This window comes from Poecile atricapillus, chromosome Z (assembly GCF_030490865.1).
Source record: "Poecile atricapillus isolate bPoeAtr1 chromosome Z, bPoeAtr1.hap1, whole genome shotgun sequence".
Taxonomy (NCBI): domain Eukaryota; kingdom Metazoa; phylum Chordata; class Aves; order Passeriformes; family Paridae; genus Poecile; species Poecile atricapillus.
The window spans coordinates 99,868,059-99,881,406 of record NC_081289.1 but is presented as its reverse complement, the minus strand read 5'-3'; the positions used below and the strand labels follow the sequence as shown (position 1 = coordinate 99,881,406).

At 50.6% G+C, this 13,348-nt stretch overlaps 1 protein-coding gene across 1 annotated transcript; it reads left to right on the top strand.

Moving 5' to 3' along the window:
• Positions 1-1,249: 1,249 nt before the first annotated feature.
• LOC131572632 (serine/threonine-protein kinase PAK 3-like) lies at positions 1,250-12,496 on the top strand. Its single transcript, XM_058825882.1, has 14 exons — positions 1,250-1,343; positions 2,984-3,157; positions 4,205-4,290; positions 4,636-4,758; positions 5,282-5,404; positions 5,623-5,803; positions 6,769-6,832; positions 8,081-8,129; positions 9,305-9,417; positions 9,946-10,063; positions 10,574-10,673; positions 11,109-11,305; positions 11,892-12,029; positions 12,407-12,496. The coding sequence occupies exons 1-14, from the start codon at positions 1,250-1,252 to the stop codon at positions 12,494-12,496; spliced, it is 1,650 nt and encodes a 549-aa protein (XP_058681865.1).
• The last annotated feature ends 852 nt before the right edge of the window (positions 12,497-13,348 follow it).

Below are 13,348 nucleotides of genomic sequence, written 5' to 3'. Positions count from 1 at the left end.
TGACAAGCTTTCAAATATATGATATTACACTGGTTATTGGAAGCAGTTATTCTTCAATTGCATTTCAACATAGTGCTGCAGCTTCTCTCCATTTGGATCAATTTTCCAGTGCCAGTCTCACTCATAGTGCATGCAAGAGTTCATCCAAGGCTTTAGCACTCCCACCCTCTTTTCCTGGTCCGTGGTATCACAATTGACCTGACAGGGGGTTTGTGATTCTCCTTATAAATTCTTTTCAGGCTGAAAACATGAGATCATGTCAAGGAACTGTTACTTGGAAATGTGGTGAACAAAGAGAGCACAAGAGCCTGAAAGAGAGAGAGGGAGACCAATCCGTTTTCTTTTATAGTTTTACTGGTGCACCCCTCTTCTGTGGAACAGATTTTGCCGCTGTTTTGGACATGTGCAGTCCGCCCTTTTTGGTGCTGTCCAGGAAGGGAGTCAGGAGTGGGAGTTCACATATCAGCACTGAGCACAAGTCTCAAGGCAGAAAAATAAGTTGGCTTAGCTCAGCCCTTTCCCATCTCCACAGCACCCTCTTTTCCAGTCACAACTTTTCTGTTGGAACAGAATATTTGAGATAAAACATTCTTACGCCTCGTACTCCACAACAGGTGATCATGTAAGTTATTATCTTGTTATGCACAGCACTAGTGGTTTACTATTCTCGTAAAGAAAGTACTTGAAAGCATGGAGCTTATAATATCTTGTGAGATTTTGAAAGAGGAATGTAGTTTTTATGTTTCTTGAAGAACTGCTGGTCTGGGGGGTGAAACATGCAAAAAATAGCACAAGTTGCCAATATGAAGAAATCTACTTGGGTCACCTGAAATCACAGAATCATAGAATGCTTTGGGATTTCAGGGATACTGGAAAGAGCTGTAAGGTCTCCCAGATTCTTGTCTTTGCCAGACTTAACAAGCCCAGTTCTCTCACCTGTCCCTCACGGCATAGGTGTTCCATCCCTCTGATCATCTTGGTGGCCTCCTCAGCACTTGCTCTAACAGGTCCATGTCCTTCCTATGCTGGGGGGCTCAGTGCTGTAGGCAGTGTTCTGGATGGGGTCTCACCAGAGCAGAGTGCAGATGCACCCCCACTGACCTGCTGCCCACACTGCAGATGTGTGATGCAGCCCAGGACACAGGCTTTCTGGGCTGTAATCCCAGCTTTGTTGAAGGTGATGAGGTTCCCAATGGCCCCCTTTTTCAGCTTGTCCAGGTCCCTCTGGATGGCACCTCGTTCCTCAGGCATGTCACCGCTCAGCACGGTGTCATCCACAAATTTACTGAGGGTGCTCTGGATCCCTCTGTCTTACGCCCTTGATGAAGAGCACGCTGGCTCCAGTATGGGCCTCTGAGGAACACCACTTTTCACTGGTGCCCATAGGTTCAGGAAGCCATTGACTACTACCATTTGGATATGCCCGTCCAACCAATTCCAATTCCACTGAACAGTTCTGTCAAAGCCACCTCTATCCCAATTTAGAGCAAAGGATGTTGTGGGGAGTAGTGGCAAAGTCCTTACAGAACTCCAGAAGATGACGTCTGTAGCCTTTCCCTTGTCCGTTGGTGTAGGAAATGGAGGCACAGAAAGCTCTCAAGGCCTTGAGCATTCAGGCTCAGAGGTAGAGATAGATACAAAGTCTGACCTGAGACCTTGGAAAAGGCTTGGAGTTTTAGGACAATAAAGTTGCACAGACATGAAGTACAACATAAAGCAGGAATGTGTTTTAAGCAAGCAGAAATATGCCTCATGCAAGCGAATGAATACGTTATGCAAGACAGCAGAAAACGTTAAAGTTTAGCAATCAAATCTGTTATAGAGTTAGTAGAAAGCTCAATGTAAGTTTCTGTAGTGTTATATGATCGGTGTTATATGTATATATATATATATGTATCTATTTATGTATATATGTATCTATATATGTATGTTATATATATTAGTGTTATATCTAGTGTTCTAGGATTAGTCTACAGGCATAAAAAGAAAAATGTACAAAAGAAGTAATGGCTTGACCAACAGAGGTGAAGTTTCACATGGGGCCCCTGGAACAAAGACAAGATGGTGAGGGGTTACAGAGTGGTTCTGAAGGTCAATGGGGGCTGCTGGTGCTGCCTGGAGCAGCTCTGGACCTGCAGTGACAGTTCCCTGCACCCTCTCTGTGGCAGTGATGGTGGCAGTGGTGCCATCAGTCCACCACACTGGGCATGTGTGTGGGGATTGGTTCTGACACTTTGCTGCCTCTTCCTATCACCCTGCTGGGCTCCTTTTGGCTTGGTTGGACCCCGTTGGTGTCAGTGTCACCACTCTGGGTTGCCTTGTTCTGCTGGAGCAGAAAAACAGTCCTACAGGCCACCCTGGCCCTGATGTTTTCAGCTGTGTGTCAGAGCTGTCACTTCCACGCCACCCATCCTCAGCCCTGTGTTCTAAAAAATACTGTGAAAGGAGAAAAATGTGGGGGGAGAAATGGTGGTGGTGGTGCTGGGGTGTCAAGGCCTCTCTGCTAGAGCAAGTCAGACAGAACGATTCCACTTGCATTTCCAGCCATGGCATTTTCCTGCTAAAATGTCACAGCCATGTTCAAAATGTTTTGAACAAATAGTGCCGAAGGATCCATGACCTTGTCTCTGTACGCAACAGAGACCTCTAAATTTAATGAAATTAGTGCTTCTCCTTGTTTGCTGCTTCTAGAAATAAGGAAGGTCCAGCTGGAGCAAGTCTTTTGGTTTTTCTCTCAGAAGCATTAGTACCCAAAGATCACAAATGTCGTTCCTCACATCCTGGTTCCTTCTCGGTGTTCAACATCTCAGTGTGGGTTATAGGGGCCTGGTGTGTTTTTTGAGTTACTCTTAGATGCCTTGAGCAATAGGTTAGGAACTGGGAGGGCTTTTTACATTGCTTTGTAGCACAGGAGAACTTTGCAGGCTTTTTTTGGCGTTAGCTGTAGAGAAGGTCTGATTCTATGCATGACTTCACAAACCAGGCTCATGCGGCTGCTCTTGTGATGTCAGCAGCAACGTCCCAGCGTTGTCAAGTTGCTGTGCCGAGGCGCGGAAGGCCTCAGTGTGCAGAGCGGCTCTTTGGCGTGCTCGCTGCAGGCGGGACCTGCTGGACGACGAGGTCTCTGCCAGCGGGCTGCACCCGGACAGGACTCTGAGTACTTTTGCTTTTGCTCACAGGTGTTGTCCGGTGCAGAGCTGCTCAGCGCTGCTCAAGCCATGGAGAGAGTGTGTGCTGCAGTTTGCACGGCTTTCTCTGTGGCTTATTCTGGGTACTTTTTCACCCACCTGGCCCGTAAGTAGGCATTTTTGTTCAGTGCAGCGTATGGAAACCAAAAATGCCATGAAGGGGCCTTTAGTTGGGTAAAGCTGCCGTCAAGAGGTCCAGCTAAGAAGGGGGTGTCTCTAGCCAGTGGGGCACGGGGCAGCATTTGTAATGTAGCCTGCAGGGGTTCCGCTCCCACCACGGCATGGCCTGTGGCAGTGGAGTCTGGAATCTGCTCGCTTTGCTGGCTCAAGCAAGACAACTTCCAGCATGGGAAGAGTGAGAGAGCTTGGCAGGAGGCCTTGTAAAAACTGTGTGCTGCTCTCTAGGACTGAGGGGAAGCACTTCTTGTCTGCATTCCCTCATCCCAGGATGTGCCTGTGAAACTCGACACTTCCTGTGTGCTAAAGAATCCATTAGCTCTGTGATGAAATCACAGAATCAGCTTGGAAAAGGCCTCTGAGGTAGACATTTCAAAAGATTTCTTGGGCGCTCCCAAGCCCAGGAGCTGTTCCCGTGCCATGTCACCATAGAACTGCCACCATGGCTGAGGGGGACTTGGGTGAAGCTTTTCTGGGCAAACATTTTCAGCAAGCTCGTGGCAACTGTTGCATGCAATGTCTTGAGAAAAGTGAAGCAGAGGAAAGAGAGGAGCCGTAGGTCCTGCTGGGTGGGGTGGGGCAGGAGCAGTGACTGTTACAGAAGCACTTGGACTTTCTGGGTCTCAAGTTTCTACGGGTTGAGTGGCCAAAGAGGACAAAAGGTAGACACAAGGCAGTATTTTGTGCTGTTGTCTTGCTTGCTGTGTGACACAAGGGTTGCTGCTGGAGGGATGTAGTGAAAGCAGAATGCTCTGGTTTTGGGTTGACTCTTTGGTGGGCTTGACCAGTGTGGGAAGTTTTCTTACAGCATCCGTCTCCTTTTCCCCTGTGTGTTGCAGGTCACATTGCCCGGGCCTGGAGACAATCTGGTCCATGGGTGAGTGGGAAAGCAGCCTTTGGCATTGGTCGCGTTAATGGTTGTGGAGTAAGCTGTGAACTGGGCCTGCTGCAGTCTGGTGCCAGCCTGGTTGGATGAATGAAAGTAGGCTCTTTGCAGCAGCAGCAGGAGGAGGAGGAGGATCCCTGGCTGTTTTCTGGAGTTGCATTTCAGAGCTTTTAATCAGATGAAAGTTGGGTTGCTTGGTGCTTTAAGGCATGCTGGAATTTCCCCTGTACAAGAGAGTGCAGTCCCATCTAATTGGCCCATTTTACTTGGGTTTGAACAACTTAGAATCCCGTTTGTCTCCAGATGATTTCTCCTTCCTCCATCTGGATCTAGAGGTGAATAGAAAGAAGGTTGCCTGTCCCTCACACTGCTGTCTGTCTGCAGAGCCCAAAACCAACCTCGGAGCCTCCAGTGGCTGTGTGTCTTCCTGAAGAAGAGGCCAAAGGGAGGGAAGATGCCCTCCAAGCTGCACCTGCTGCCACTGCAGGGCCTGAGCATCCAGCATCAGTAAGTGGCAGCTCTGGGTAGCCCTGTGGCTGGAGGAAAGCAGAGCTGCAAGTTTCTGATCAGACAGCACATGCTATGTGTGGCTGAAACTGCTGAGGGCTGGAATCTTTCCAGCCCTTCCAGGGCATTTCCCCAGCTGATGAGGCCTGGAGAAGGGGTGTGGTACTTGGAGGTTCAGGCATCAGCCTCCACTGTTGTGACAGGGGCCATGAATTTGTTTTAGGAAGAGATGAGAGGTAGCATTAGGATGTCGTTGGATGCTCCTGAGGTCCAAGTGAGGCCCTTTGTGCCCAGTGGCTGTGCAGGCTCCCTGTTCCTGGTGAAGAGAGCAGTGCAAAGATGCAGTTCACAGTCTTGCAGGATATGGAGGAGACACTGTCCCCAGGAGGGACCTGCCCTCTCCACCAAGCAGCTGTCGGTAGCTAAAGGAACAGTTGAGATGCAGCGGGGCCTGTAACTGAACATACATGAGCTTGTGAGTGACACGTTCTCTCCTGTCCCTCACGCTGCTGTCTGTCCACAGAGTGCAAGGGCAGCGTCAGCACCTGCTCTGGCTGCCTCTGTACCTGAGGAAGAGGCTGAAGAGGAGGAAGGTGCCAATGAACCTGTCCCTGCTGTCAGCCCACGGCCTGAGCAGGCAACATCAGTAAGTGCCTGCTTTGGTTAGCAGTGTCTTTGGTATCATTTTGTCCGTCATGTAAATCAGCCTTTGGGTTTTGTGCCTTGAGTTGGAGAAGCGGGTAGGAAAAGCCGAGAGGGGAAGAGGCCTGGATGAGGCCTGCAGCATCTTCCTAGGGGCTTGCATTTGCAATGGGGCATCTCTGCCCGACCCAAATTCTGACCCAAATTCCTTTCTTGTCCCAGAGCTCCACGTCCTCTGTCGCTGCACCTGCACAAAGTTCAGCTGCAGGCTCTGAAGAAGCCTCCAGGCCTGAAGCTGGAAACTTCAGCACGAGCAGCTCGTGCACCTGGAGCACGAGTAGTTCCTCTGGCAGCACAGATGGTCTGCGTGAGAGGAAAAAGGATGAATGCCTGGCCATGCTGAGTAGGTCCTTTGTGATCCTTGTCTGCTGGAGCAGTGCCTTGTGTGTGCATGTGTCAGCATGAGCTGTCCCACCTCCTGTTCCTCCTCAGCTGAGTGTCAGATCCTGAGGCCTCCACACAGGACCTGTTGTTGTGCTTTGAGGTGGTGAGGGAGCCACCGGGGTGTTGCTCCTGCCCCTGAGGGCAGCTCGGCCTGGCTTGGCTTTGCCTGAGCTTCCCTCCACGCAAAAGGCAAAAGAGGGATTGTTTGTGGCTCTGAAGCAGGAGGCTGTGACCTAGCGAAGGAGGAAGCCTCAGGGAGCTCCCGTGGGGCCTGGCTGCTGTGGGGCAGAGCCAAGGTCATCTCCAGAACTTAGCCTGTCTTAAAGGCTGGGGGACCTCCTTCCTAAGGCCCATCACTCTAGGTCAGAACATGAGCTGCTGCTCCTGAAAGGCAGGAGGGCATTGTTTAGGCAAAGTCCGGCTTAAAGGTGGAGATTGCGCCCTGGCTGGAAGCACTTTGCAATGTTCTTCCTGTTCTGGAAAGGGCAGCTGTTGATAAAAACTGATTCCAGAACCCAAGATGCCTATGATATTTGCAAGGTTTACAGCTTTTGTTGAATGTCACAGGCTGTTTATTCCCAAGAACAGAAAGGTTTTGTTCTTCCTGTGGCCCTTAATGTTTATAGACAACAATCACTTTACTTGGTTATGGTTTTCTGATGCCTGTCTCCTCCGACTGTTTCTCCATGTGCTTAGACATGTTTAGTTTAGGCTTTTAGTTTTGTGCAGGCCGTCTGTGCTGCAGAGCTGCTTGTCTTGCGGCTGCTGTTTTTGGAGTGGTGGTGGTGGTGCGGTGGTGGTGTTGTTCCCCGACTGATTGAGCTGAAAGGGCCCAGTGTCCCAGAGAGTGGCCCTGCCTTTTTGATCTGCTGCAGGGTGGCATCTCTGTCTTGAAATGAGCCTCTTCCCTTTGGATTTTTGCAGGGATGCTGGTGAGCGAGGGAGATCCAGAGGCTAAATACACAGAACTGGAAACTATTGGCAAAGGGTGAGTGCAGCCACAGTTCCTTCCTCAAAGGGAGGGGCTGCGTATTTTGCTGGTGTCACATCTCCCCAGAGTGACATCAGGCAAGCTCCAAAGCTGTTCAGACGCTGTGTTGAGATGCTGCCACCTCTCAGTACTTTATAGCTTAATGTATAACATTTAAAGCTGTGGTCCGAAGGCGTGGCAAGGACACCTGGATGCTGGCAATGTCTTTTCTGCAGCAAAGAGCAGCACCTGGCAGATCTCCTGTCCCTCAAGTGTGTTGCCGCTTGTCATAGGAGAAATCATGTCTCAAGAGAATAGAGAATATGTGGGAATGAAAGGAGGCAAAACTTCATTGCCTCAAAGGTCCAGGTAGCGGTCAGGTCCAGGTAGCTGTCAGGGAACAGCTCTCAGTAACATTTCTTTCCAGTGTTTTGCGGAAAAGAAGATTGAGTGGTCAGGATGACCACCACCTAGTGTAGAAGGCAAAAGCAGAAATGAAAGCAGCAGCTCTTTTTTGTAGCTGAGGTGGCAAAAGCCAAAGCTTCAGGGGATGCCCAGTGCCAATGCACTCTAGAGGAAAAGGCATCATCTGCCTGATGGCAGAGCCCCTGTGGATCCTGTGGGGTTTAGGCCTTTCCTGCAAAGAATCCACCCAGCCGTTCCCTTTTGAAAGCCAGCTCTGTTGACTGTAAATGGGATTGATTTTCAGTATTTCCTCTGTGAGGAGCCAAATGTACAAGAACTCACAGGAAAAGTAGAGGTCCTCCTGTGCCCTGTGCAGTGAAGAGCAGCAGCTGCCGATGGCTCTGGACCCAGAATGCAGCTGTCTAAGGATCCTGTGTTCTGAGTACTTCTCCACTTGTCTGTGCAACAATGAAAGCCTTTGCCTGCTCTGGCTGTGGCTGCAGCTATGGCTGGAGACTCCTTTCCTTGCCAACTGGAGAAAGGATCTGTGCCTGGAGGCTTTTCTCCGACGGCTGTTACATGGCTTCAGGCTTCTCAGAAGCCTGTGTGGTGGTGCCTGAGTTTGGCATAACCTCCAAGGAGAGGTGTGAGAAGGCCCAACTGGCACGTGTGTGCCTGGAAAAATCCCACACACGCACAGATACAGGAAGAGAAAAGGGAAAAAAGACCCAGACCAGGATCTGGGCCATGTTCCATTTGCTGTTTGCACCAGGGCTCCTTTTTTTATTGGACTGCGGTGTCTTGCACTCGCTTGCAGGGCCTAAAGGACCTCGCCTTCCTAAGCTGCTGTTTTGTTTCTAGGGGTTTTGGCACTGTGTGCACGGCAGTGGAGACTGCCACAGGAGAAGAGGTAAGCGTCAAGCAGCGCTGCAGCTTCTGCAGCTCCCAAGTGCCCTCCCCTCTGCTGTGAGCTGTGGCTGAGCTTTGGGTCACCGGTAGAGCTTTGCTGCAAAGGCAGATGAAGCACAGAGTAGCGTCTGCCTGCCAAATACCGTGGGGACAGATTTTGTTCTCCTCAGCTGCCCCAAGGAATGCAAGGAGGCCAAGCGATATCTTTCAGAGGAGGACACGCTAGCTGGGTCTTAACACCAAGGTGGTGTCATAGAGCATGGCACTGCTCTTTGGGGCTGCAGCTCAGGGTTCCTGAATTCTCATTTCTGGCTGCTCACAAACACATGGGAATTGTGCTGGTAGTTCCTTAGCCACCTCTAGTGCCGCCCTTGGGAACTGTGCTTAGAGAAGGAGGTCTGCAAGGAGTCCCTCAAGGGCTTAAGCCCTGCTCAGAGCCTGGCGTGTATTGCTAGAGGATCAAGGAGTGAGTTATTTCTTTTTGCAGTCAGGCAGTAATTGCAAATGTCAGCGGCGTGAAGGGAAGTGTTTTAGTGGAAAGGAATGAAAGTTCCTGAAGCGAGGAAGAGCTAGGACTGTCTTTTTTGGGGGTGTACTCAATGATGTTTTCATTGTCATGGCATTTTTTCTGTAAAGTATGCAGGGTTGTATTTCTTAGGGGGAATACCCTCAGGATGTTTTTAGGATGGCATTTTATCTGTCATGTCTGTAAGAGTTTGCTTTCTGTTGTGCAATGGAGAATGCCAGTGGCTGCTGGAGTAACGATGAAGCCCCCTAGAATTGCCAAAGCTTTCCCAGCAGTTTTGCTCGGTTTTCACCAGCACAGAATGGCTTCCTGCTTCCAATAGGTGTGTGAATGAAAATGATGATGATAAAATAAGGCCCTGGGGAAGACTGTGGGCACAGCGAGTGATGTTAGAGTTTTGAGGTGGAGAGTTTAGGACCTGGTGTTTCTCCTGGGTTTGCAAGGCAAAGGATCTCTGGCTCTGTGTCCTGGGATGGGCGCCCAAGGAAGTGGTGTAAGAGGCTCTGGCAAGCTCAGCTTCGAGTTCCTCTGATGTCTAGTTGGAAGGCAGTTAGGCCCAGCTCTGTCATCCCAAGATCACTGTCTCCATGTTCCCCTTGTGGTCTTGTGCCACAGATCCCTTTGGTTCATGGTTTTCTGTGTTGTTTTAGGTGGCCATAAAGAAAATCAGTCTGCTGGAAGACAGCAGCAGTGAACTGTGTGTGAACGAAATCCAGGTCATGCGTGACAACAGGAACTCCAACATTGTGAACTACATAGACAGGTGAGCAGTTCTGCTATTCTGCCGTGAAGAGTCCTTCACACCCTGCAAGCCAGAGGTTCAACCACTCCTTTGGTCGCTGGCAGAGGATGGAGCTGTTAATTCCTGTTTCTGGGCTGATCTACAACATCTTGAGAGGAGATTGCATTGGGGCTGCATTAATCTTTGTGGGCATACAGAGTTTGAAGTGCACTTTCCAAGACCTGGCTCGGCCCTGTCTTACTGAGCCAACAGCCTGAAAGTTCCTGCCCTCTCTCCACACTGTTTTGTTGGGTTTAGGGTTTGATTTTTGTCCTCTGGGTCTTAAGTGCTGACAAAGCACTGTAGATCGTATTTCCCTTGGCCTGTTCCCAGTGTTTTGCACGGGTGTGGATACCAAGAAGTCTTTTAGACTGCACAGAGTTCAAGGCCTGTAGAACCTAGTGAAAGACCATTGACTTCCTCCTGTCTTCCTCTGCCAGAGACAGGGAAACAAGAATCCGCCGTGTAAATGCACGCATTCATTCCCGGGCTGTTGTTTTCTCCTTTCAGCTACCTGGTTGACGAGGACCTCTGGCTCGTGATGGAATACATGGACGGAGGTTCTTTGCACGATGTCATTAGAGAGACTCGTATGGCAGAAGGAGAGATAGCAACTGTCTCTCGGGAGGTAAGGGATGGTGCTTGTGCTTCCCATGGCTTGGGCGGGCTGGTCCTTCCCCATGGCTGGTAAGGAGAGGAGCGGTGTCATCTTCCAAGCTTCCTTTCTGCCTTTCTGTTATGACAGGCAGTAGCAAGAGCACCTGAAGTGCCTGCCAGTGTGCCTGCCCTTCTTCTGGTGTGTTTGTTTGTGTTTGCCTCTCTAAACCCTTGCCTGGAGCCTGTGTGAAATGCACTCCTGCTGGAGGGAGCACAGCCACTGCAGGAGCGGTCTTCCAGTCTGTGTTTGCAGGGCCAGAGGAACAATTGCTCTTTCTCTTTCAAAAGCAAATACACCCTCAGTTAGAAAGGCAGCGCTGTCCTTGTGTTGGAGCAGCAAGCTCTTGGCCTTGCCAGCAGCCTGTCCTGCCATGGCTGAGCATCCCTCAGCAAGTCAGTCTTGCAGACGTGCCACTTCCCTGTTTGTGGCATGCAATCCGAACGGGAACTCTTAGGCTCGTGTTTCTTTTTCCTCTCTCAGTGCCTGCAAGGCCTGGATTTCCTTCACTGCAAGCAAGTGATCCACCGAGACATCAAAAGCCACAACATTCTCCTGGGCTTGGACGGATCTGTCAAGCTGGGTGGGTGTCATTGGCCAGGGTGAGCTGTGGTGGGCTGTGGTGTGGGGCTGCCTTTGGGTGACTGCCAGTTCCTCAAGAGTGGTGCCTGTGGCAGAGCAGGCTGCCCTGCTGCCAGCGCAGAGCGTGGCTGCAAGGTGCAGGGAGGTGTGGCTGGCAAGCAGGTGGTGTCAGGAGTGGCTTTGGGTTGTGTGTGTCCCTTCCTGAGTGAGGCAATTACAGTCTAAAGCTTCAGGGAACTAACAGCCACCACATGAAACTGGGGGCTTTTGCTAAGCGGCCAATTCCATATTTCCTTGGCTGCAGGCCTGATGAATGCCCATATGGCCCCTTTTGCAGCTGGATTCCACACTGCTTTCTTGGATGTGGTACCGTGGGGAATTCTTTTGTTGGCTTTCCTAATTTGCGTTGGCTTGATCAGTGTTTTTTTCTCCTCAGCTGATTTTGGCCTCGCTGCTCAGCTCACTGCTGAGCAGAACAAACGGAGATCAGCTGTTGGGACTACTTACTGGATGGCGCCAGAAACTTTCCTCAGGAAGCCCTATGGCCCCAAAGTGGACATCTGGTCCCTTGGCATCGTGGGGATTGAAATGGTGGAAGGAGCGCCTCCTTACCTGATGAAAACCTCCCGCACGGTACGCTGCAGCTACTCTCAGATACTACTGGCACTCTAACAAAATCTGTCCCCATTCTTCTACCTGAGAAGCTTGTTAACACCTGGAGACGATAGGTTCCAGGCTGCCTAGTCTCTCGAGCTTCTTGTCCAGATTATCCCCCTGCCATTTCATCACGAAAACCACAAAAAAACGTGATGCCTTTGGCTAGATGGTAGCTCTGCCTAAGGGAGCAGGGAGCGGTGCTGTGCTGCGTTTTATGGACCAATACTTGGGAAAAGTAGAGTTAGAACAAATTCTACCATCCAAGTTGCCTGTAGAGCTAGTGCCAGTGCTCAGAGAAGCAAAGTGTGCTTTTGCCAATGGAGTTGCTCCTAATTCCATCAGCCAATGAAATCAGGGGTCAAGGCAAGTGCGTTTGCATGTTGGAGTAGCTGTGGCTGTAAGTGGCTTTGGGTTCTTTTGGCTGGGGTAGGAAAGACATCTCCCAGCCTCTGGCAGGCAGGAAGATGCCACTGGAGAGTGGAGCTTGTCTGGTGGGGTGTCTATTTGAGCAGTTTGGGCTGCAAAGGAGACAGGTAGAGTGTGCTGTTTCCTTCTTCTCTAGGTTCAACAGCTGATAAGCTCCGGGGGCTCCCCAAAGCTGCAGAACCCCAGGCAGCAGTCGCCTTGGTTGCGAGACTTTCTGCACTGCTGCCTGGAGACAGACGAGGACAGGCGCTGGTCTGCCCAGGAGCTTCTGCAGGTAAAAGGCAAAGCGGCTGCAGGGTGCGCCAGCTGCCCACTGCCAGGGGCTCCTCATCTGCTCAAGTGCAAGGCATCAGATGGACCCTGATCCTAAGAATCGTCTGGGGGCTTTCCAAAGGAAAAGGAAGATGAATCCTGGCCTGGGGTGGGTTGGAAGGAGCCTTTCAAAGTCTCCTAGACCCAATCTCCTTAAGCTGAAGACATCTGTGTTAATGGAGTCATGGGATTGTGAGCCATGTTTGCCTGTGGTCACAAGGTCCTGGATGTGGAGACAGAGGTGCACAGAGTGCCCTCATTTCTGCATTTATTCTGTAGCCAGAGAAAGCCTGTTTCAGCCTGTGAGGAAAGTTCATTTCTTGTTTTTCTCTTTGTCAGCATCCGTTTGTAACCTCAGCCAAGCCACCCTCCAGCCTGACGCCTCTGATCATGGCAGCGCAGCAGTTTATGGCCGACAGGAGATACTAGCCCTGGAAGAGGCCATTGTTGTTTTTTGTAGTTTGTAGTTTGTAGTTTATAGTTTGTAGCTCATAGTTTGTAGTTTGTTTAGATTGATAGTCAAAATAAATAGTTGTCTCTGTTTTGGAAGACAAGTGTCTGCTAAGGAGGGCAGGAACCTCCCCTGGAATGAGAATGTAGACCCCTCTCCCTCCGAATTAGTATAATTCTGAAATCAAGGGGCTCTCAGGCAGAGATCTGGGGATAGGAATAACAGTTCTTTACTCGTATTTAGAACAAGGCAAACAAACAACAATAAGTACAGCGCTAGCAAGAGAACAGAACCAGGGACCCCATGACAGTCTTCTCGGCTGAGACGGAAAGGCATGGAGGAGAGGCTTTGCTTCACAAACCCCCTCAGGCGGGCAGTGCCGGTGCTCCTGCAGAGCTCTGAGGAACACTCAGCTGGAGCAGCAGGGATGAGCTGAGATCCTGGGCCGCTGGATGAGGTGTATCAGCAGCTCTGCAGCAGTGGCTGGCACTGCCACACGTCCCGGGATGACAGGGGGTGCGAGGCCACCAACGAGGGAAGAAGGAAGAAGAGGAAGAGGGAAGAAGGTGAAGAAGCTGCAGCTCCATCTGGGTGATGGCGAAATTCCCTTCTCCCCACCGCAACAGCTCTGCACACCCAAAGTGTCCTTCTCCAAAGCTGAAGAAGCTGCCAAACTGTCCCCACCCTCCCCTTTTCCTGCCCCCTTCCCCCCCTGGGCCCAGTTGAACTCTTTGTGTTCTTCAAGTATCCACCGAGTACCCCCAGTTAGGTTTTCCCTGCAACTAATGGGGAAGAATTCCACAGGTAACTAAAAGACCTAAAAGAAGGAC